Below are 25,396 nucleotides of genomic sequence, written 5' to 3'. Positions count from 1 at the left end.
TCATCTTCTTTATTTGCATTCCTCCAAATCACCTTTAAAATGCTAAATTATAAAGACCTGACAGCATTCCTTCTCCAGTACATCCTTTTTTACCTCTTCCAAAACTAGCAGAACTTGAATCTTAAATTTAATGCAAATGCCAGAGAAAAATATGTGTAGTCAATCAGTGGCTGACAGGTTGAGGAGCCGCAGAAGAAACACACATACACACACATACTGTGGTACATGTGTGTATGTGTGAGAATACAACCATTTGAGGGGAGGATGTGAGGTTCAGTAGTGCCTGTGGAGGGCTTTCTAATGAACCCTAAGGTAGAATGAGTGTGCCAGAACCAATCAAAGACACACTGGAGTAGGTAGATGTATGAGCTCCTCATTAACCAAACACTGTGTTTCCATCTTCTTCTGCGTAGCCAAGGTGAGAGGATGTTTTTCAACGATGATGATTGGGCTAAACCTGAAACAATCACCACACACGGAACCACAGACCACAGGAATGTCTTACTCTTTAGATGACTCATTCTTTAATTCACCCTCTCTTGCATCAGTCTAATGTGTATGAACAGTATATCTTCAGCAAAGAAGATAAGAAGAGTGTTTCAGGTGTCAAAGCCAAAGCATGAAACCAAAAATATGAAAGTGGAGGTTATTCTAGGATCTTGATTTCTCTTATTTCTTTCCAATCTCTTCAATATTTTTTTCTTTAACTTATATTTTGTTTACTAAACTGATTCTTACCCTCATATCTCTTTCTACAGAACGACACATGGAGCGAGCTGTACTCCTTTGCCCTCTTTAAAGCCATGAGCCACATGCTGTGCATTGGATATGGAAGACAAGCCCCAGAGAGCATGTCGGACATCTGGCTGACCATGCTCAGTATGATTGTAGGAGCCACCTGCTATGCCATGTTCATCGGCCATGCCACCGCGCTCATCCAGTCACTTGACTCATCTAGACGTCAGTACCAAGAAAAGGTAGGGCTCTGACTCACCGTTGGTGTATCACCATTTAAAAAAGGAAAATCTGGAATTCAGGTGAAGCAGACATGTTTGGGACAGTTAGTTAAAGCTGGTATTAATATTAATATTTTAACAAAAGTATTATTTTCTTGTTTGTAATGCCTCTGTTTAATTACTGCATGAAAGGTGAGACACTAGATTTTTTACTCATGTGTGGATGGAGACGCAAAAGTGAGATAAAAATGCATATTGTAGTCCTAGGATAGACAAATGTTTCCCAGGGCGTTTGCCAAATCAGCTTGGTGATGATATATAATGAAGATTCTGACCCCCTCAAAACAACTACTTTTTTGCGAGTTCACAAAATAATTGTTTTGCTTTTTATTTCCCTTGATATTCGATCGTATTTTCAGGACTTTAAAACATTTTATTTTATGTCTTTTAAAATCAATAATCCTCAAACCACACTATCTGCACTCATCTTTGGAACAGTTTCTCCCTTCTGAGGAAATAATCTGCCTGAGAACAGTGGACTGTGTTTTTGTGGATTATCCTGGATTACTGGGACCCCTTTTCTGGAAAGGATTGCTGATGATATTTTTTTCTTAAATTCAATTTATCCCAGGTGTTAGCAACACAAGCAAAATTTAATTTAGTTCCACTTTACCAGTGTGGTGAATCTAACAGCATAACTGAGTTAGCAAGTTGTACTGCAAGCGATACTGTAATTTTTAGTATTTTGTTGAAATAAACAACAAAAAATAAGGGGGTTGAGTTTATCACAGTCTATCTTTAGCTCACTGGTGGCATAGATCAGGGGGTCCCTCTGTTCCTTTCTGATCTCATAAGGAGACTCCAAAAAGAAATAAAAAGTCACAGTTTGTGCCTTACAGCAACATGGATAAGGTTATCACATACTAATGAACAGAGATGGGTCGCTCATTTGGCTCCAACCTATTTTGATAGGGACAGCTTCTGCTCTATCAGTTCGATATTCATGGGTTCAGCTCACTGGGCTTCAGCCAGTCTGTCGTCTCTGTACAACAGCAGATCAAAGCTTTAGGACTCTGCAGACCATGGAGGGGAGCTTGCTCCTGCTTTTTCTTAATGGTGACAGTGTTATTGGTGCTCTGTGTCTTGTTAGTTTCCTTAGATACTGGGTGATGTGAAGATGTCTCATGCTATCTGATCCCATACCGATCCATACAGATATGATAAACTGCAAACATTGCACGGTCACAGAATTGACCCTATTTAGTAAAATAGGGCGATCGTGGCTCAAAAGTTGGGAGGTTGCCTTGTAATTGGAAGGTTGCCGATTCAAGCCCCGGCTCGAACAGTCTCGGTCGTTGTGTCCTTGGGCAAGACGCTTCACCCGTTGCCTACTGGTGGTGGTCAGAGGGCCCGGTGGCGCCAGTGTCCGGCAGCCTCGCCTCTGTCAGTGCGCCCCAGGGTGGCTGTGGCTACAATGTAACTTGCCATTACTAGTGTGTGAATGTGTGTGTGAATGGGTGGATGACTGGATGTGTAAAGTGCTTTGGGGTCCTTAGGGACTAGTAAAGCGCTATACAAATACAGGCCATTTACCAAAAGTGAAACAATGAATTATAATAAAGAAATGATTTGAAATCAACAGTTTTATTCCTTTATAAAGTGTTTGGTAACTTTGTTAAGTGTATGAAATGAAATTAAATCATTTTCACTCACTTTATTAATTGATCATTAGCAAGTGCGAGGATCTCTATAAACACAGAGTTTTGGCTGTTCTGCAGAATTCAGACATGTTGACACAAAGTGATGGAGGAAAGATAATAATAATAATTTCAAAGAATCTGTTATCGCTGCTGCTGCTCATCAATATGGAAAGTGTTGCAAGGCCATTGCCAATTCTGAAGTTAATTACTCTACAATGGGAAAACATTCAACACAGCTGCCAGTCCTCCCAGGAGTAGACGCCCTAGGAAATTCAACCTACACCCAGGTAAAGTGCGAAAAGCCCAAGAGCTCGGAGTCTACAAGCCTTACTTAGCGTGTTTGAGTTGGCGTATAATGAAATATGTATTGCATGAATAAAATTGCCATTGCCAACAAGGCTGAAGAAGTATAAATGATTATTATTATTAGGAAGGGTTTCCAGGAGAAAGCACAGCTTATATTTGTAAAGCATCATCTGAACTAACCACAACACTTCTAGAACAACGTCGTTTGTACAGACAAGACTAAAGAGGCCATAACGCACACCTCTCTGTTTGGCAAAAACCAAACATAGCATATCATACATTAAAAAAACAAGTGCAGCTATGGCCTAGACCTCAGCCAGATTGAAATGCTGTGGTAGAGAGCTGCGCAAAAATGAATGCTCACAAACCTAGATAAAAGTTGGGTACAATTCCTCCACAATGGTCCTGAGTCACGGCTGCTTCTGCATTTTAGCTCAGTGCTTTGTTAAATAAATAATGATATGGTGAAACGTATTGCATGTTTTTGTTCATCTCATTTATTTCCTTTTAAGACGTGGTAAGCACTGTCTGCACATTTATCTTTAGGAGACAAAAACATTAAAGCAACACTGCTATGAAACTGACCCTTAGTGATTTTGCCACTAGCTACATCTGGACTGCCCTGTACCTCCTATCAGCCCGAGCCAGTTGCAACATCAGCACAATGCCAACAATTGTTTTAAAGCTACTTACTGAAGCAAGCAGATATAGTTTGCTAAAAGTAGTGATAAAACATTTAAATACTTAAGAGAGAGGTTAGAACTTTAAAACAGGTAAACACTGCTCACATAATCCATAAAACTACTTATAGATATAAATATTGGTTGAAATACTGTTCATCTGACAGGGATATGCTGTAAAGAAAGAAAACATTGGGAAGCACTGATGACCACTTTCCCATTAACACAACATCCCCCTCTTATCTCACACATACTGTCTCTATTTATGATCCAAATTATAAACAGACCAATAATCAAACAATATATGTCAGCTCTGATAAAAGCAGAAAAATGCCAGCATGTCAAACTCCATCCCACAGTAAACAGATCCACATCTCTCTTTGGGCAGTGCATGCAAACAGGAGAAGATGCTTAGTGCGGAAGTTATGACATTTCTGTCTTGACACAGCATGCAAGCGCTAACTGTTGACTTTGTGTTATGTCAATACAAGTTAATGCTGTTGCTAGCATTTAGACTATCCTACAAAAAGAATCTGTTTTGTCAGCTTGGCGAGTTCCAGCTCATAGCTCTGTCTCCAGCCTGTTATCTGTTGGCAGGACGTATTATGAACCGCTGTGATGCACTGTTTAGTTCAGTGGTTAATGATGAACAAACAGTCACGAATGACTGGATGTTGGATAAGTTGGCTCGGTCCAGCCTTGCACTGTTTAGCTGTGCTGTTTATTATTTCACTGTTCTGCATCATGGAAGAATTGTGGATCTGAAAGACGGCAGGAATTGAAGCTACAGACGTCACAGCATTAATAAAACACAGAAACATATAACTGACACAAAGCAGACTGCAGCATGGAGTCAGACTCTCATTTCCCCTTTCTGTTTTTTTCCCCAGTATCTCTTGAGTTGCTGTTAGAGAAAGGGCTGTAATCTGTGTTTAATGCAAGATGGCCTTATTTAGATTTATGGCATTAATGAAAAAACAGCCCAACTGAAACCCAGTCACAATAAAGTAGCATGTATATGTCTACCAAATAAGCTCAGTAAAGGGTGAAAAAAGTTTAAGGTGGTCGAAGATGTGTTGAGGTACAAATGGGAGTGGTGTAGTACTGATTCCAATAAGGCAAAAAAAATGCAAAGCAAATTCAATTGAAATCACCTTTCTGGCTTTTTGCTAACAGACAAACATGGGCAGAATCAACATAACCTCCTTTGAAGAGGTAGTATAATGACAACAAAAATGAGAAACGTTGAAAATAGCAATTGCCCAAATGTAGTTCACAAAATTCATAACAAGCAAGCAGAAAGGGCAAAAATTAAATAATGAAAAGACAAATGAATAAAGAATAAAATGCAGCTGGGAAATAAAAATAGAAAACATGATCAAAAGGAAAAACAACTCTGTGAAATGAAATTAGATTTTTTTTTTTTTTTAAATGCATGGGTAAGCATCGCAAGGTTAAAAGTTGGCAAGATCAAAAGGCAATCACATAAAAGCAAGTCTACGGGAGTGTATTTTGAGAAGTGGATTTAAAAGATGGTGCTGAATTAGTGATGGATTTCTTTGAGTGGGGCAGTCTACAGATCTAAGGTTGCTGGGTGCAAATGGCAACTACAAAGTACCTTTAATGATAACCGCTCACAGCAAAGACTATGGATCCAGAGAGCCATTGCTTCTGTCAGGATGTTTGAATTCAATTTTTAAAACATTAATTTTGGTTTAAATTTAGTGTATCTGCCTATTTCTTTTCATAACTTCACTGAGGTGAACTTCTGGCCACGTGATAGTCACATGATGATAGTCCGTCATGTGTTTGCAGTACGCAGTATGCAATACAAACTCCCCATTTAATCATTTTAACATAAAAAAGGATCTAACTCTTGGGATGAACCAATGTTGTGTCTACACATAACAGACAGCTTAGCAAAGAATTAACTAGATGCATCTGGAGGGCGAGGTCAGGGGAGAAGTACAACAGTCATCTGTAAAACACGGTGGAGGCCGTATCATGTTTGGGGGCTGCATTTCAACTAGAGGCTTTAGAGATATTGTCAATGTAACTCTGAATGCGCAAATGTACCATCTTTCTTTGATCCACCATGCATTCCCGTCTGGAATATGCCTACTGCACCTTCATTTTCTCGAACACACTACCAGTGTTGTAAAGTCATACACAATGGAACACTATCAGTCATGGACTGGCCTTCCAGGAGCCCAGACTTCAACTTTATAGAAATAACGTGGGATCATGACAGAGAACGGAACAAAAGGCAGCCAACATCCTAAGAGCTTTTAGACTGTGTTGAAGAATAAAGGTGGTCAAACCAAACATGGACTTTCATGTTTGTTATAAGAATTGCGCAAACCAAATACTGTATTTGTGTTTGCTTATATTTCAATGTATCACTGGACTCACTGACCATTGTTCTTGCAAAATATAACAATATGGGGGGTTGCTCAAGACCTCCGAACAATGGTGTCTCATTCTTTTACAGATATTTGCTGTTATTTTAGAGAGAAAATAGTAGAATATAAATATTTTAGAACATGTTTTAATTTTTTATTTAATTGTTAGATGATATTCTTTTGACTTTTACAGTGTCAAATATCATGAAGTGTTCTTTTGGTGCTTGGACCCTGGATCTTTGAAAACCCTCTTCCCGTCTTCATTCTTCCATCTCTCCCCTGTTTTATGTGTCCATTCGCCCTTGACTGTTGGGCAATACACCATCTGGTAGTGGACACCGCACATGGACAGAGGGCATTAGCCCTTATGTAACTGTACTCCCTCTCCTCCTACCCCATCACTTCCTCCCCTAAAGAGCCACGGAGCAGTGTGTCCAAACAGTGGTGAGAGGAGGAAGATGTGACCCCTGGGGACTCACATGATGAGCAGAGATGCACTTGGCCTTAACACATCAAACAGCGACTTCAAGAACTACTCACTTTATAACCTAGACAATCAATTGAGTCCTGACCTGGACAACTTGGGACCCATCTCTTGCATGTGATAGATCAGATCTACATTATCTGAAGTTTGACCCCCAAAAATATTTTTACTTAGCATCCACTTACTTGCCCTTTGTGGAGCTCACAGACACTTCTCAAGGCTTAAAGTGAGAAATGCCAGACTCTCCTTTGCAGTTGACGCTCATTATCGAATGTTTGGCTAAACAGCGACTTCTGCTGGTTCCGTGTTAAAGTCTTTCTGTAATCAATTAAACATCCATGAATACACCTAAACTTGTGTAAAAATCCATGAAGGCGGTGCGAATCTGTGTCAAAATGTAAATTATATCCTTTGATATAATCATGTGTAATCCTATTTTGTTAGTCTTATGTGCCATTAAGAAATCAGTGTTATCGGTGTAATTTTTGAAATATGTTAAAATCTATTATTATAGTAACAGTAATAATGATAATAACCCATGGGTCTGTCTCCACTCTTCAGTCAAAAGCTAAAAGGGTACAGCTGAAATTGACTTAGGTTTTATAGACTTAGAACAGCTCACACACAGACAGATATAAGACCGTCACATCTCATGCCATGACTCTCAGTGACATGGCCCATTAATACGAGCACCAATTCAATTTCTCCTTTCCCTCTGTGGCAGCTTACAGTGACAGCCATGCATCATGCTTGCAAGCCACCAACTAGGGCTTTATGGCCAATCAAAAAAATAGAAAATCTGTGCAACTTCTGCAGCTATGACCTCCAGACTCTCTGACTTAATTTTATAAAAAAAAAAAACTTTGCTTCATACAAGTCCTACAGAAGAACCTGATTTCAGTGTCATCTTTCTCCTTGGGCACACTTTGTAAATTTAGAGTCCATTATTACTACAATTCAGAAGCATATCATCTGCACCTGACGTGGATGTATTTGTTTGTACAATCAAAGGCAATTACAATGATGAAAGAGCAATCTTTAAACAGATGCACAGATATATTTAGGGAAACTATAAATACACACAAGAAGTTGAATAAGGGATAAAAAAGAAAAAGAAAAAGGTAAAACTGACAGAGACATGCAAGGAAAGTGATTAATCCTTTAAAATTATGATGATCTTTGCTTGAGACTTGAAAACAAAACAAGCCCTGTTGTATTCAATTTTTTTAAAACTTGCTCTCTTAAGTGGCAAGTATTACATTTGTAAGTGTGCATTAACTGGATGTGGCTATGAACTTGGATTTTCATACACCTTCTATTGTCTCTGTTATCCAGCATGATTGACAGCATTAACCGAGTTCAAACAACAGCCACCGGCCATCTTTCCCCTTTGTTCTTTTGCATTTCCACAACATCATTTCCTAATATATCCTCATGAGAGACCATCAATTGTTTCTTGTTCACTTATAAACATCTTTTTCTTCAAGCATGAGGCCTTTTGAACATCACTCCTGTCCTGCTAACTTTGACTGACGTAGTCACTAATCTGAGTCTAATGCTGCGAAAATCAGAAAGGCAGTAAAGCTCGGCTTCTTCACCAACCAATTTCAAGTAGTAGGAGAACGAGGAAGCAAGCTCGCGAGAGAGTTGTCATTCTAGTTTAATTGAAGCTGTCACATACTGAATCACTGGGCAGGCAACACTTAATTGGAGCCTTCCCGTTTATCCCTGCGCTTGACTGAGTGAGTCAGATATTATGGAAGTTGGCGTAATCTTTATTGTTACTGACACATGGTGAACGGGAAGGAATTTGTCAAGTTAAACCGTTTTTTTAAATCAGGTTCATGAAGGACACATTCAATCCCCCTTCATTATGTATATACCATTTTATAGATACCATTTTGTCGTTGTTTGGATTATGTGTTGACTTTCAGCATATGCTCAAAATCTGAGCAGATGGCTGAGGAAGACAACCTGTAAGGTTTCATTTAGTACTGGCCTTTCATGCTAAATTAACCAAGACCCAAGGCAATTAATTAAGACTGAAAGAGATGGAGATTAAAATTAGTTTACATAAGAAAGAGGAGGAAGCATCAAATTGTTTTTGCAGGTGTAATTTCATTATGCTGTTCATTAAAGTGGGCGATCTACCTAAGACATGGCATATATTTTATCATGTACCTATGTAAGGTAATTCATTACTATATGTATGTACATGTATCTATTTGTGGAGTACCTGCATCGCAGAACAGTATAATACCAGACAGTTACAAGGAAAGAGAATGAAAGAGTATTAGGGAACTCTGAAATAATAAACAGAAATATTGTGAATGGATTATAGCAGATGGAGCGGATTTAGAACAGTCCAACTGCCTCGAGAACTTTATTATGTTTTCCTGAAAACAGGACCAAAGGTGACTCCTTTCTGCCATTGTTGCAATTCTTACATAAAGCCACGTTTTTTTTTGTCGTTGTTGTTGTTTTTGTCAAATCCATTCACTTTATATTTGGAGAGAAAACAGTTAAATGATGTCATACTGCGACAGCTAGTACAGTAGGTGTTGCATAAAGTATCTTGTGATTTGCTGTGACACCCATGCCACCAGGGTCAAGCCTGCGTTTTAGTCACAAAGCCATATGTCACTTCACAATGTGGCAAAATGTAATTTCCTGGAGAGCAAGCCATCCTTCCCAATGCATGTGTCTTTGACCACTACAAGCAAGGTCACTGTGAGTGCTCCTGCTGCTGACCCTCCATACATGCTGTGTCCTTTAAATCTAACTGTGAGCATCAGGCTAAAATCTACTACTCATTCCACTGACAGTTTATTCTATAGAGGTGTGACTCACAGTGTTTATTACACAAAGTTGGGAGGGAAAGAGAGAGGGGCCTTATGTAACATTAAGCAACCCCATCCACAGGGCCATACTCTCTTTAGCCAGTATTGATTACAGTTCTAGAGCAACTTTTCTGTGAGATTCATTAACATTATTCTCCACTTTTATGATTTTCTTTGAGTCTTTTTTTCTCCCTTTTTGTGTGTGCATGTTGCATCTTTATGCATCATTTTGTGTTGGTGTGCCTGCTGATATAACAGGAAGTGAAGTGCACTGCACTGGTTTCATGGGTAATCTTATCGGCTCATTTTTCAAAATCACATGGTCACATTTTCGCCCTCAGGGTGTTAATAGCGTGTGTAGTGTAGAGATTTACATATTTTTTATACAGCAAGGAGGGAAGAGAGATCTGTTATTAGATACATTTTTATATTTTTTTTATTTGCTAGATCAGTTAAACTTCAGAATAATGTGTATTCATGGGCTGGAGACACATTTCTTATCTTTTACATTTCAAATATGCAAACATATTCATTACTCAAGCTTCTCATTGATCATAGTATTAGACTTGTACTTTAGTTATATCTTTGATCAAGAGTAAAGATGATTTACTAGGAAAAGCACATATAGATAAACACTTTTAACATTTTTAACTGGATGTTTCGACTTTTTACCTTCTCTGATGCAATGAGTGCTAAGCTGGGGGGATTTCAGTTTCTTTCATTCCCACCATTCTCAACAGCTGGTATGTGAAACTCCATGGGATCATGGATATTTGTGATATAAATAAGTAAAGCCAATCCAAAAACTGTCTGTGTACAGTGAATAACATGCCTTTCAATTTCACATTATAGGAAAAGCTATGCAGTAGGTCCAGCAGCTTCTGTTTTCACAGGGAATCCAGGCATTAAATGTGTTACAGAGCAACAAAGTGGACATTCAGGCTGCATTTGTTTCAGACAAGCATTGCAGTGCCGAATACGCGATGGTGTGAATCAGTGGGTTCAATTTGACTCTACAGTGAACAAACACGATGTGCCAAAGCCAACCTCTGTTTTCACGTGATTATTTCTAGCCACATAATTACATATTAATCAAGCAAAGGTGACAAACATCTTCCTTTCTCTAAATAGAAACTCTTTCCACTCAAATGCCCAGTTCCACTTAATTATTTACCTATTTCCCCTCAGTCTTCACAGATCATGGAAGATTTGTTTCACGTTTTTTTTTTCTTCATGAAAAATGAAATGCACAACAACAAAACACGTTTCCTTGGTGAAAACCTTGATAGTATTTTCTGTAAATTTGTCATTTAAAAAAAAAAAAGCATTTGTGAAAGCAGCATCACTAGACAGAGAGAGAGAGAGAGAGAAACTGGCTTTAGTTGGCATGTATGATCACAGCGTCCTTCTTCTCTGAACACATCAGAGCGGGAGGAATCCTCATGGGCTTTACAGAGCTGTCATGTTTCCTTAACTACTTCATCACAATTTTCTTCCCATGGCTACCAGGTATAAATAGGTCATAGGATCCCTGTGTGTGCAGCGCTGTACATCTCAGTTGCTTTATTGGTCATGCACACCTGAAGCTGATGGGGACAGTCAAAGAAACAGTCTTTTGAGAATTGTCTTTCCAGCTGCTGCAACTTCTGTATCAAGGCCGTGGTGATTCTTTAAAGTCGGACGTACTTTGCAAAGTGTCAAAATTAACAAGAAAGTTGCTGAATCCTGTTTTCATTGATTTATGCTTCTGTTCATTCTCATTAATATTCTCCTATGCCTCTCTCCATCTTCCAGTACAAACAAGTGGAGCAGTACATGTCATTCCACAAACTCCCAGCCGACTTCCGACAGAAAATCCATGACTACTATGAGCACCGATACCAGGGCAAGATGTTTGATGAAGAGAGCATCCTGGAGGAGCTTAATGAGCCTCTGCGCGAGGTATGAAAAAAAAAAATCCCATACATTTTCTGTGATGTACTCACTCACCCATGAATACACACATGCCTCCACAGATGAAATAAGATGGAATAAATTCAATAAAATAGTCATTTATCCTTGTTTCATCTGAAAAATGTAACCCCGTGTTTAAAATCGATTACTTCCAGCCTTCTCTGTATGTATTTAGTTATAAAATGGTCTAATTCAGACAGCTATCACCAAACCCGTGTTTGTATCTTTAACTGTAAATCCCTGTGCTAAAAATCTGCGCAGATTAACCATTTGTATCTCCCGTTGCCATTTAGGAAATTGTCAACTTCAACTGCCGTAAGCTGGTGGCCTCCATGCCGCTGTTTGCCAACGCAGATCCCAACTTTGTGACAGCCATGCTGACCAAACTGAGATTTGAAGTATTTCAGCCTGGAGACTACATCATCAGAGAGGGGACAATTGGCAAGAAGATGTACTTCATTCAGCACGGGGTGGTGAGCGTCCTGACCAAAGGAAGCATTGGCATGAAGCTGATGGATGGCTCCTACTTTGGAGGTATGTAACTACTCAGTAATCTACTCAGTTCTATTCATTTCTGTTCTTCTATGGGTTATTTACACTTTACTTCCCACTAGAATCCACTGCAGCAGGGATGTAAAACTCATTTTACATCATGGTCCACCTAAAACTCACTTTGATCGTAAGTAGGCCAAAGCAGCAAAACTCCCCTTTCTGTCTGTGTAAAGATAATTCATTACAAATGTAATCTCATTTAATGTGCAATTTCAACAGTAAATCTCAGTTTTCCTACACGATAAAGAAATGCTGCTGTAGCAAATGACAGAAATCAGTCGGCACAAAAATTAAATATGTAAAATTACAGAGAATGTTTTGCCTAGAAAAGGCAGTGAGCTTTGTAGTTTAATTGGTATTGTTTATCTATTATTCAATTACTTTGGTGTAGTGTGAATAACAATGTCTTTATCAGTAGGAAATACTGTAAAACCTATGAAAATACAGTTAAAAGTCCAAAATCTCTGCTCTCTTTCACATTTTCCAAAGCTGTCCAATGGGCCTGATTGGCGTCTTTGTCAGGCCATTTCTGGTCCCTGGGCCTTGTGTTTGACAGCCCCACACTTCAGTAATATCACAGATGTGTGTGTTACTTTTGCAGTTTGCAGATAAACAAAAAACTACCCCAATGTTTTATTTGGACTTCTTGTTCAGCCTTACGGCGACTTCTGTCCCACTTTCCCGGGTTGTTGTTCCTCTGTGGCTGTTTAGAAGCATGTGGTGCTACTATTGCCACGCATAAACCCACACACACACCAACATACACTTTTTAGGTCCTGTAGCGTGACTCTTTGGGCTGCATTTTTAACATCCGATGCCCTCTGCAGAAGCTCTGTCCACTCACAGTTTCGTTGATGTGCCAGCTGCCCAGAGCACTGTTGTAGTGACATGACTGCACAGCACGCACATGCACACATCCATTCACACACACACACACCTAATTATTAACACCTAATTAGCACAGCAGAATGAAGATGATGGGGCCATTTATAAGATAAGATAAGATAAGATAAGATAAGATAAGATAAGATAAGATAGAACTTTATTAATCCCTCGGGTGGGTTCCTCTGGGAAATTCGATTTCCAAAAAAGCACAGCACCGACAGAAGTTACAGAGTTATACACACACACATATATATAAATACAGAGACAATATAAATAAAATATACGAAGGGGATAAATAGAATAAATAGGAATAAAAATAAAAATACAAGTGAATTGCACATTTCAAGTATTGAGTCTATTGCACCGTTGACTATTTACAAAAGTATTGCACAAAAGGTATTGCACAGTGAGGTGAAGAGGCACTACAGCTTAGTTATAATGTCAGACATCGAGTGTTTGAAGTCATGCCTGCGACCAGGGAGGAAATCACAGGTCTCCATGCACACAGCTAGCAGTGAGCTAAGAACCGAGGGGACAACACAGTTAAACTTCCAGTGGGGTGTGTATGTGTGGTAAAATCTCTGAATAAGTCAGTAGCACTAAGTAGATGGTGATGTCACCATCACCAACAAGCTAATGCACAAAGTGTTTTTTGATTGGATTTACCTGCTTTTAAATTTTAGTATCCGACTTAACCTTAGCCACTGGTAGATTTTCTAACATTAAGGAACCTTTTCGTGGATTTTCTCCTTTCCACACCACACTACATTTTGTACAGTTATCACACACAGATGGGGTAGATTGCACTTTGAGGAACGGTTTTTCCTCTTTTACCCCTATGCCCTTTCCATAAAGTCCACAGTGAATACAGCCAAACATAACCTCATAATCATCATCTGTATTACACAGTGTGTGAGCAGATCCTGTGGACAAGCAGTTTGTACCTCAGATTCTTCTGGTGTCCCAACAAAATCCCAGGGGAACGGGTTAATTCCTGTCAACACATCAGAAAATGAAGCCGTAAATAAGAGAATTTGCAGATATTACATTAACTGAAACAGGAAACAGAGCTGGTTATGCCACAGAAACAGGTTACAATGATCATGATCCAAAATTGAAGCAAAGATCCAAATTGCCACAGTTCACATTAACCATCCAGCCTTTCTCTGTTCTTTCAGTATATTTAAGGATGGCAGTTTCCCCGTCTACAAGCCACAAATGGTCACCCAGTGGTTTGGAAACCCTTTTAATTCAGTGGCAGCAATTTCATTGGTATTATTATCCTCTGTCTGCACTTCCCAGTAGACACTATTGATGCTACCAGTATCTAAATGGCTGCGTTTTGTGTAAACAGGGATATTCCAATTTCAAGAGAGCTTTCTGAACATGATGCCTTTTCCTACAATTCTAACAAAAGTGGATTTCAAGCAACTGCTGGTAATCACTAGCAGTTGCTTTAATATGATGTCAGTGAATTAATATGAATGCACTCTATTGCACACTATAGGTCGCTTGTCTAGAAATGTGTAAGTGCATGTATGTGTAGCCTTACATCAGTACCTTTGTTTGGTGGAAAAACTTTCTTGCAGAGAGAGTCAGCCGGTATGAAAAGAAGCTTATGCTAACGGAGAATCTAATGGACTGTATATATTATAAAAATGTGTATATACACATATATGTGCTAATTAGTCCTCAATAACAAAGTATTAAAATACTTGAATTTCATTCAACTAGCAGACAGGTATCAGCTACAGCTACCTGTGTCTGCCACACCTGTTACTGTAAGCTTTAAGACTTCCCAAACTGACGGGTAACAAAAAATATATAATTTTTAAAAATTACTCATCGTAGACACCAAAACTATTTTTCTACAGGGGTGTAAACACAGATGTTATTGCTGTCTGGTAGTGGATTTAACAGATACACATGGAAATATAACTAACTTTGTGACATTAGAAAGTAGATAAAATAAAATAAAGTGCGACTTCCTTGGATTGCTCTGAGTTTGTGAGAAACCTCATATAAACAGACAGGAACAGTCCAGTGCAGTGCCTGCTCTTAATGGAGTATCCTGGTGCCCCCACATCCCCTTCCCCCTTCCCCAGAGAGTCAGAGGAGGTCAACCTTTCAGGGAACGGAAAAGGAGGGAATATGGTTGTCAAGACAACAGTCAGCTCCAGCCAATAAAAGGGAAAAGTAATAGAGAAGAAGATACTAAAGAAGGGAAGGGAAACAACTGAATGCAATGGAGCACATCTCTATATATGCTATACACTGCTGTCAGTGTAGTGCTAGTGAATGAGGAAATACCTAGGGTTACATTCAGCGGGTCATGCTGATGACACACAGCCTTTGTTCTGAGCACACATTTTCTTAAGCCCAGGAGTTTTCCACAGCCTGTGCGGAAACATAATAGAACATTTTAACATTTAATGTACTGTAACAGTGTTTTGGCTGAGCGTCGCACTGCTTAACAGACCTCTTCTCTTCTTTTCTCTATTGCTGTCTAACGCACTGAAATCTGTGGGTTTGCCATTTTCTGTTCTGACCGTATCTCTCACCCCTCCAGAGATCTGCCTGCTGACCCGTGGCAGACGGACAGCCAGTGTGCGTGCGGACACCTACTGTCGCCTGTATTCTCTCTCTGTGGACAATTTCAATGAGGTGCTGGAGGAGTACCCCATGATGAGGAGGGCTTTTGAGACAGTTGCCATTGACAGATTGGACAGGATAGGTAAGAAGACTGCCATTATGTTCAATATAGATTTGGGTAGTCTCCGGTAGGTGTTTTACTATGATGTGATTAAAAGTTTAGAAATTTAAAACAAAAGCCAAAAGATTAAAAAGATATTTAAGACCACAGCTTTCAGATACTATTCATCTGTTGTAGATAGCTTTTTAAGGCTTACCACTTCTTCCTTTTTTTGTCCTCCATTTGTCCACTTTTCTCAATTTTTTTAAGAACATACTGCACACCAATCAAAGCTTTCAGCTCATAGCTCTTGGGGAATCACCTTGTTAAGAATTTGGAACAAATTATGTGTTTTTGTGAACGGCTGCTGATAACACAATGTCTAAAGATATAATTTAAAACGGGTTCTTTGCTAAGCTGCTACTTGAGTTAGGAGGCCTTTTATGCTCGAATGATTCAGTGTTAAATGGTTCAGCAAACCAAAAAAGAACAATCCTCTGAAAATGGTCAGGTACATGGACAAGACTGAAAATGACAGAAAATGAAAAAGACCTTTAGAAACGGTAGAGAATAAGTATTCAAAGACCACTTTTAAAAATGCAAAAAGGTCAGTTTTTTGGAAGCAAAATTTAAATAAATTAAGGGTGTTGTAAGGCTTTTGTGCAGTACTGCAGCACTCAGGCTCCTCAGTCCAATATCGTCTCTTAGATTTATGCAGAAACATGCTAGGCTACAATAAAGAAAAGAGAAAAAATGTGCGAAAGAACAATAAACAGTAAAAATGTATTTATTCTGACATGATTTATGAACAGAGATATGAACAGAGATTTAGTTTTGGATAATTATGCCTCAGTGATAAAAGCCACGCGCATTGCTGTCTTCATAAGCTTATGAGTCATTCACAAGATGAAATGAAGCATAAGGAAAACATACTCATTCATTACTGTGATGTCTCTGTCAAAACACTGCACGGTCTGACAGCTGGGATGTAGTCTATGAATGATCCTAACAAGGGCTGTGTGTACGGCTCAGGAAAGAAATCAAAGGTGAATATGTATCTTTGTATGTTATTAGGTTCCTTAAGCTCAGTTGTTTTAGTGCAGTTTAACTCTTTTGGTAGATATTTGCCATTTTGGGAAGAAAAGCAAAGCCAGTTAAAACTTTTACTTTACTTGAAATGCATAATTCAGATTTTTTTTCCAGCGATTGTTCAGTAGCCTCAGTCTGGAGTGAATGTATATAAAACAAATATTAAACAAAAACACACAAAGATGTGCTCATGAATGCTGATTGACAGTTTATATTTTCCTTCACATTAAAAACAACTTTCCGTCTCCCGTCATGCCCCCCAAGGTCAGCTAATGTTACATCCCTCATCACATGACCACACCTCATATGTTCACGAGGCCCTGAATCTGCCACCTGCCAGCTGTTGCCATAGCAGCCAGTTTCCACACATGAGCAGACTTCAGTCAGGCAACTCACATATTTAAAGAGAGGCTTGGATTGTCTGCTTCAAGACCAAACCTCCAATCAAACATTCCCACCGGGTTCCGTGCATACTTGATGCATACTAGTCACTAATGATGAGCTCTTTTAATTGGCTTTCTCAACAGTCTTTCTCAGAAGAAAACAAGTGGATCAAAGACACAGAGATCTATAAAAAGGTGCCTTAAGAACATAAGAGTCTAAATAAAAGACACATGCTTTGTTGGTTAAATAGCTTTCATGATTAAATAAATCTTTAAGCTTAATTGTCTTCAGTAGTTATGTATTGTTTTCTGTGAGGGCATTTATGACTAGAAGTTTGAATGAGGAATGCTGATTCAGCCATCCGTGCATTTTAATGACAACAGTGTTTGACCTGTGTAGGCCATTAATGGAGGCCATAGAGACACTTGTGTGACCTTCTTTGTATGTGTCATTATTCTCTACTAATCAATGGCTAGTAAAAGAAACTCTAGGTGTTACTTGGCAATGGTATTGCTGTGGAAACAGTGACGTATTATCCGTGCTTTATCTCTGAATTCTGCAGATGAGGGTGGTCCAACTTGCAGTGCCAACTTCTTCAAAAGCATGATAATCCCCAACCAAGTTTGCACTTTAGAGGATGCAATCAGATGGTTGTATGCCTTTTCCTCTTTTTATTGTCATCCATCGCTGCTATTTATGATGCACATTTGATGAGCAGAGCCTGGCATTACAGCATGGCCAGTTTACAAGCACCCAAGGAGGATGTATGACAAGAAACACCACCATATCTATGAGAAATTCCATCTCTCAATGGCTCAGTCACACTAGAGAAAAAACATGGTAGCAACCTCCTTGTGACTTAGACAAATTGGTGGTTCCCTGGTGAATCCATTGAATTTTTTTTTGATTTGGCAACTGATTACAAGTACTGTGGAATACACAACTCTTCTATGGGTCTTTTTCCAATGTAATGTTGCACTTAAATTGCTGTCTTAGAATAAGTACATTACTGTCTGTGGAGGAATTCTACGATCTATGAGGTTCTGACTGGAATGTAAGTAGTTGATGTAAATGTACTTTTAATGTCAGTTTTCTGTCAATCTGCCAGTTTATCACAGTTCAACCTGTTCATCTGTTTGATGTCATTCAATCACAAACTGATAGCAGACTGACTCGGTCTTATTGCTGTTTTATTGCCAGTCTCGATGCACCAAAGTAGCTTTGAAGATCGCAATAGGATTGCGAGTAGATGCAGACCTGATCCCCTTCAATGCAACCATTTCAAAGGCAGCTAGATCGCACATTCATTGCACACTGATACAATAATTTTGTGTGATGCTGAGTTCTCCAACTGCTGTTTTCCCTAAGAGAATTTCCAAGGATGCAAGCCAACAAATATGCATTCCTTTGTCTCCTCTTTCCAAGCCTCCAAACACCTCAGAGAGTAGCTCTGTGTTATCAGCAGATAAAATCCCCATAAAAGTCAGTGGGAGGAGGAGGAGTTCAACACAGAGCTGGAATGAAGCAACAGTACTTACCAGGAACACCCACACTTTTGATTAATTTTCTCCAAGCCTTCTGATTTTTTGTGTGTCTATATAAAAGCTAAATTGAATCATACATTTCCAGGGCCACACATGTTACAGCGTGTCCCCCTTTTCTGATTGTTGGCATTATCAGGAGAATCCCATCTGTGGGAAAATCTTGCTTGATACACAGAATCAAGCAAAACTGCTGACGTTTAAATATGATCAACCTGTATAGATGTGTTTGCACACTCTAGTGCAGATTTTCATAATCACACTGTAATTCCACTATTAAACTCCCAAGCTGTGAGTGTTTTTATTCCACACATGCAGCAAATGTATCATGCTGGTGAAGCACAAGTCACCAAATCATCATCAGCCTTCCCCTCATGTTCTCCTTCTGGCTTAGCAGCTGGTTGTGGTAGAATAATAATCTTTGTTTGTGATGTACAGTAGATCTCAGGCTTTGCACTTACAAATAACCTAGCTCTGAAGTCAGCTTTCCAGGCTGCCATCCGCACTGGTGAATCGAGCTGACAATACTACAGTTTCCATATGAACACACAAACCTCTCTACATGCTGTGCTTTGCTGTGAGTCCCTTTTTGTTACCAGGGCACAACAGATGTTGGGTCATCTGGATTTTGCTAGGAAGGCTGCCAACATCTTGTCTTTGGTCTCAACATGTCCAATCCCTGCAGCAACACATCACAGTGTCCATCTTTTTTTCTCATACTTCATTGCCTCCTGTTTTAAACAGTATCTAATGCTCACCTGCAATGAACCTTCTACTTTTCTCCTTGAAATCTGACATATTGAGGATTTGTTCACCTGATCTCACCGTTAGTTGCCTTCTCCTCACATGTAAGCCACTGGTTAGAGTGAATAGCTATTAGTGTTAGAGAGAGAGAGCCTGTTTACTGACTATCAGCCTATCTGGGCCTCACATCAGAGGGAAGGCACTCAGCAGGTATCATACACAATAGTCTCTAACACAGTCATCTTACTTGCCTGACAGCAGTGGGTTTGAACTTGTGCGATCCCATTATTCTCTTCTCTGCAGTACTACTGTGACCCAGGATGGCCCTCAGCTGAAATGCACACCTGCTTTCACCTGAATTACTCTGTCTTAGTTTTATCTGTGCAGACAGTTTTTTCAGGACTAAGTGGGCTTCTGCAGTTCACTCCTCAGTGGCATACATCATAATGCCTCGTACAAATCTGCCTTTATAATCCCAGCTGGTTTACTGTTTTACTTTTGAGTGCTTTCAAGAGGTTTTGCTATAAGAAGCAGTGCATTTCTGTGAGTCATTTACAGTCTGAGATCACATAAACCAGCTTGATATTTTAAAGCATTATGACCACCACATGAATTTATAACACACAACTGAATTAAGGAATGAACTGGTGCATGCTGGGATGGTTTCTAACTCATTGATTCATGCCCTGTGCATTCCATGTTACTGTAGATCAGAGTGCATATACTGTATTTTTCTTTCCTTGGACAAATTGCAGTTTTTAGTGTCGGATTCATCACGTGACTGTTTTTTTACTTCACCAAGTGTATGCTTCTGCTAAGAAAATAGATCACACATCACTTGTTCAAGTGCGTGTTTTTGGCCACCGCACTCACAGCTGAGATGATGATGGGGAAAAGCCTCAAGTCGGCTGTGCAACTGCTTCTGAAATTGGGGCCACTCATCCAGCATTGGATCCAGCTGTGCTTTGAGCTGGCAAGGCTGGATTCAGTGCTTTGCTGGCAGCTCAGGTTCTCTCTTTTTTTTCACATAAAAATCAGAGGTTGGCTTCCTGATTTGGATGTGGTCTGTTAGCATCTGCCAGCAAACACAAGGCGAGACTCCCCATGCCATATAAACTGGGACACAGACCTTTTCCTCAGATGGTTTCACTAATCTCTCGTTTGCAGTTTATGATGCTTGCGATCATCAAATTTAGCAATAAAGGCATCAGTTGGTGCTGTTTACTGATAACCTGTTAAATTAACAGTTGCAATAGCCGTCAATTAGCTGCACATATACGTTAGAAATACGTTGAAGTAAATAGTGTTTTCTCCTGTAGGGCTAATATATTGTCAGTGAAATGCTCCCTCTTACATCATATGCACTGAGGTCACTGCAGAAATAATGGTTGCCTGCACCTCTGCATTACCCTACAGTAGGCAGAGGGTGTTTCTGTGTCTGCGTGTCCATCAGTCTTGGATTGCTTGTTTGCAAAAAATGGATACAGGCAGTATATTTGTTTATATCAGTATATATGTGTAAATTAAGCTTTTTTCTGTTTAGCATATTATTAACAAATTGTAGGGTATGGAAATATAGCATTAAAGTCTGTTTTGTTTTTGCTTTAATTTTTTGCATTGTTTCTGTTTGCTATAGCAACACTTCTTCCTTTTTCCATGTCTTTACAGGCAAGAAGAACTCGATCCTGATGCACAAAGTTCAGCATGATCTCAACTCAGGTGTTTTCAACAATCGTGAGAACGAGATGATCCAGGAGATAGTTAAATATGATCGGGAGATGGTTCAACAGGTGGATCTGCCACGCCCACGGGCCATGTCCATGACGCCTCCACTGACCGGTGGGATCTTTACGCCTCCAAGTTCCTCTGCCCACAATTCAGCAGTTGCCACTCTCCAGCAGGCTGTAGCCATGAATTTTTGTGCCCCGATGCAAGGAAACTCTGTGGGATTGGGTAACCTGCAGTCTCCCAGGATGATGAGGAGATTTCAGGTGATGCAAAGTGTATCGAGCCCTGTCTCAGCCTCTCCACTTCAGTCTCAACTCCTTGTTTCTGGTGCCTTTCCTCCGGTCCTGTCCAGCCCCCCTGTCCAAAGCCCACTAGCAGTCGGTGGGCGATCATTCCAGTATGGATCCAGTGCCCTGGCTGGTCCCACCTCAGGCTCACAGCTTTCTCTAGTCCAGCAGCACATAGCCAGCCCCGTGCACAGGCCCAGCACACATAAGAGCACCCATTCTTTGCAAATGGGAAGTCTGAGCCAAGATGCCAGGGCACTGTCAGCTTCTCAGCCTTCACTGCCTCACGAGATGGGACAACCAGCTGTCCCTAGTCCACCCCAATCTACACGAGTCTCTTCTACTTCCATCGAGCCCCCTCACACCCCACTGGGTCACACAGGCATCCGGAGCGGCATACCACACAGGGTGGTTCTCCCACACCAGATGTCTGTTGGGGCCTTTCCTGTAGCATCCCTCCCTGGTTCTGTTCATGGTTTTGCACCTGTTGCAGGGGTAGCAGTAGGAGGAGTGGGAACTGGTCTGGGAGAATCGGGACTCCCCAAGAAGGACTCTTTAGTGAGCCTTCCTGAGACAGACCACATCAAAGTCAAATCCAGGCTATCCTCAAACTTGTGAACCTGATTAAAAACACTTGGAGAGTGACTCAACAAGGATCTTGACTACAGGAACATGGGGAGATTTCTGTTATCTCTCCTACAGTTCCTCTTCTCTTTATTCCAGTTTGACTATCCGATCGTATGAATGTCGAATGAGATGCAGCAGGGAGGATCTGATAGGCGACCATTCTAATATAATAAAGTCGGTATGGTGACTTTTAAAATTGCAGCACTCAGATGTTTCTACTCACAGAAGTACTAGTTGCACAGATTGGTAATGGTACAGTAGTGTTTTTAATTCACAACATAATCCACAACACATGGGAGATTTGCTTCACTACCACTTCCTTCACCTCATTTTATGCAAACTTGGGGTTGGATGAGAGTTAAAGAGATTCAGGGATGTGCTTAAAGTATCAGAAGTTGGCACTTTAGTGGGATCTTATTGCTATATTTGAGCAGATTTTCTCAGTAGGTTGGCTGCAAAAGGCCAAATTTATAAGAACAAGACTACACAATATTAATGATGATATTTCAAAGTATACAGTCTAAAAGCAGTCTACTTTGACTTTTTAAAATCAGACTAATAAGATCTGATAGCCCTTAACTCAGATAAATAAGTCCCAGATCACAGACAGTTAATATCCTCAATGCTGAAATTACGATTGTATTGTTTCTTCAAGCCAAGCCACTGATTTCTACAGTATATGTCTGCCTGTTTGTTTTATTTAAAGCTGCATTAATCACTATACTTTAAATTAGCACTGACTCTAATCAGGTGTTTTTTTAACACCTGCAAGTTTGTTGTACTGTTCAGTCTTTTTCCAGCAAATGATTAATATTGAAATGACCTGCACAGCAGCAACAACAGAGACAAATTCAGCAACAAGCTGTTGAATAATGTTTTAATGACCTTGTTGAGACCAAAACAGAGTTAACCAGCATCCCAGTAAAAAAGAACTGTGATGCAATAATATGTAGTGTAATACTGCTCATGTGAGCAACTTTCTAAGGTAAGTGACGTCAGACTTTTGCCCTCAAGTAGCTACAAACTGATTCATGCGGCTTTAAGTAGATCATAAAGACGTGTAAATATATAATTCCTTTTAATTACATATATATGGCCTCTGATGGAGGACCTGAGCTTGACGAACACACACATCATCCCCTGGAGTGCAGGTTTATGGACTAAAGTCATGTAAGTGGTAATATCCCACAATTGTGAAAATGTTCTGTTTAACCTTACAAATTGTAATTCACTGCCAGCCAAGTAAAATAAATTTTATAGTTAAAATGTAAATTCCCTCATCAAAATGTAAATTCATTCTTTTCCTAACCCCTAATCTCACTTTTCTTTAGTTGCAGTTTGGGCCATGTGTCACTACGCCAAAGTCAATTCACACCGATAATGAAACTCCCGCGAAGCTCAATGCCGCTGCTGATGCTACGGTTTTGGTCCACAGCCAAGGACCGTGCCGATACTTTGCAGGATGTATATTGCAGTGTGCCTCTGTCATTAAGGCTTCAATAAGAGGTCATGGAATACTGGCAATTTGTGTCCAAAAGCATTAGGAAGGGAACCTTTTCTCCTGGACCTGCTATTCTATTCACCTCATCTCACTAATGCCTGAACCATTACTGGGTAATGAGTGTGGAAATTGGAATCCCCCGGGTCTGTTTGGACTGTTATTGTTCTCGTTCAATTGGATTTCATTATACAGTGCCAATAATGAGTTCCTCTCCTATGATCATTTTGCATTTTCATTTTGTTTAGTTTCAGTTCAGGCGTTGTTATCCACCTTGAGAGTTCTGAATGGGACAAAGTTGAAGGTTTATAAGTATTTTTGTATCGTGTTTTTGAGGTCTGTTGTGCTTTTGTTTTATCCCCAAATTATGCCCTGTGGAACCTATTTAGCTACTCCAAAATAATTAATAGAGGCTTGTTATGAGAATGGTATTTTGCTGAACTTCACATTGTTTCCTGGAGGCACTCTGTTAGGACAGGAAATGCATTTGTGACTAAATTAGTTTCTAGATATTTTTACTCTAGTGGAAAGCACACAGTAAAGGATGATGGGGTAACAGAGAAAGAGAGTAAACCAGACTGAGTCAATACCTTTACTCATATCACAAGATATTACTAGCTCAGTTTTAATAATTATAAATAAACCCCATGTTTTAATTAAGTGTGGAAATAGTGAAACCAAAGTTCCAACGATTGCAATTCTTTTGTATGCAAACCTCACAGTGATTTAGCATAAAAATCAGACAACACTCATTCAGTCCTATTGTCTGAAAGTGATGTTTATCACATGAAGCAATAACTGTTTGAAATGGAGTGAATGACCACTGTATGCAGAAGATGTTCTGCCCTTGAGGTGTTAACGAAGATGCAATATTTCATATTTTAGACTGCGCTCCCAAACTTTACTGAGAATTTGTTGAACATCTGTCTTTGAAAACAGATACGTTTAAACCGCGCTTACTGTCCACTCAAACTAACTTGACAGACATGGTATTTCTATGTGTAAACATAGTGTGCATCATGTAAACCAGACTATTAATTAATGTAACTTAGTTTACTGTAAATGTAGATCTGCTATAAAAAAAAAAAAAAAAAACAGATGAAGAAAATGTTTGAAAAAAAAGAATCTCTTTGTAATCTCTGACAGAATGCATATTATCATCTGGTATGAACTGATATTACTTGAAAATAATAATTAAAGGAGAGAAAAGCTGTTTGTATTACAGAGGATGCATCGCTTGTTTTTCTACAGTTACCACACAGAGTTTGTATATACTCACGTGCCAGTTGCTGTGAGGTCTGCATGGTTTCTTCTACTGTTTGCGTTTTAAGTTAGTTTTGTAATGTCACACCCCAGTCAACTTGCAAAGCCTGGTTCTTTTACCAGCGCATTTTGGGGTTATTTTTTCCCCTGATGAGTCAATAGCGTGCTCCCCTCAATCCTGTAAATGCACTTTTTCTTCTTCTGCAACTTTACAAACATATTTAGTGTTATGTAAATGTTACAAAAACTCAGCTGTTCGGTTTTTTCAGTACACGCTCAAGGCTTTGGTAAGTCAGCTGTGCTTACACACACATGCACGCTCAGACACGGCAGTGGAAACGGCAACAGAAGCATCTGTATTTGCTTCTTTTTGTGCTTTCTTCATAGAGCCTCGTTTTTCTTAGCTTCAGTGCTGCTCTGACGCTAAACTACAGTATCTACCATTCCAGTTTTTATTTCTCTGAGGTCATCAATAGGAGGAATGCGTGGGGATTCAGGGTGTTTAAAATGTTTACATACAAGGGCTGTTCATAACAACCGAGCGACGATATGATTTTGTGTCATCGACATTATCATAGATGTACAATTATGCGAACGAGTTTGGATTATTTCACTCTTACTGACCAATAAGCAACTAGAAGGTAAAAATATATGATGCAAATTTTATACTGGCTGTTTCTGTGTTTTATGGGATTTGGTGTGACATGATTCGGTTTCTATTTATTATTTCTTTCCTTGTTGTCAGATCCCTGACTTGTGAGTCTAACAACCTTCCATATTACAGT

At 39.6% G+C, this 25,396-nt stretch overlaps 1 protein-coding gene across 1 annotated transcript in view; it reads left to right on the top strand.

Annotated features, from left to right (window-relative positions):
• hcn2b (hyperpolarization activated cyclic nucleotide-gated potassium channel 2b) overlaps nucleotides 1-24,570 on the top strand; it is a 40,079-nt gene extending 15,509 nt beyond the window's left edge. Inside the window, exons 4-8 of the mRNA XM_004554911.4 lie at nucleotides 759-977; nucleotides 11,163-11,309; nucleotides 11,615-11,855; nucleotides 15,328-15,492; nucleotides 20,877-24,570. Coding sequence (XP_004554968.1) covers nucleotides 759-977; nucleotides 11,163-11,309; nucleotides 11,615-11,855; nucleotides 15,328-15,492; nucleotides 20,877-21,841 — 1,737 coding nt within the window. The 3' untranslated portion in view covers nucleotides 21,842-24,570. The remainder of the gene's footprint in view (nucleotides 1-758; nucleotides 978-11,162; nucleotides 11,310-11,614; nucleotides 11,856-15,327; nucleotides 15,493-20,876) is intronic.
• Nucleotides 24,571-25,396: the final 826 nt, after the last annotated feature.

The sequence above is a fragment of the Maylandia zebra genome, linkage group LG23 (assembly GCF_041146795.1).
Source record: "Maylandia zebra isolate NMK-2024a linkage group LG23, Mzebra_GT3a, whole genome shotgun sequence".
NCBI classification, from domain to species: domain Eukaryota; kingdom Metazoa; phylum Chordata; class Actinopteri; order Cichliformes; family Cichlidae; genus Maylandia; species Maylandia zebra.
Note: the sequence above shows the minus strand (reverse complement) of the source record. Positions and strands in the feature narration are given on the sequence as shown.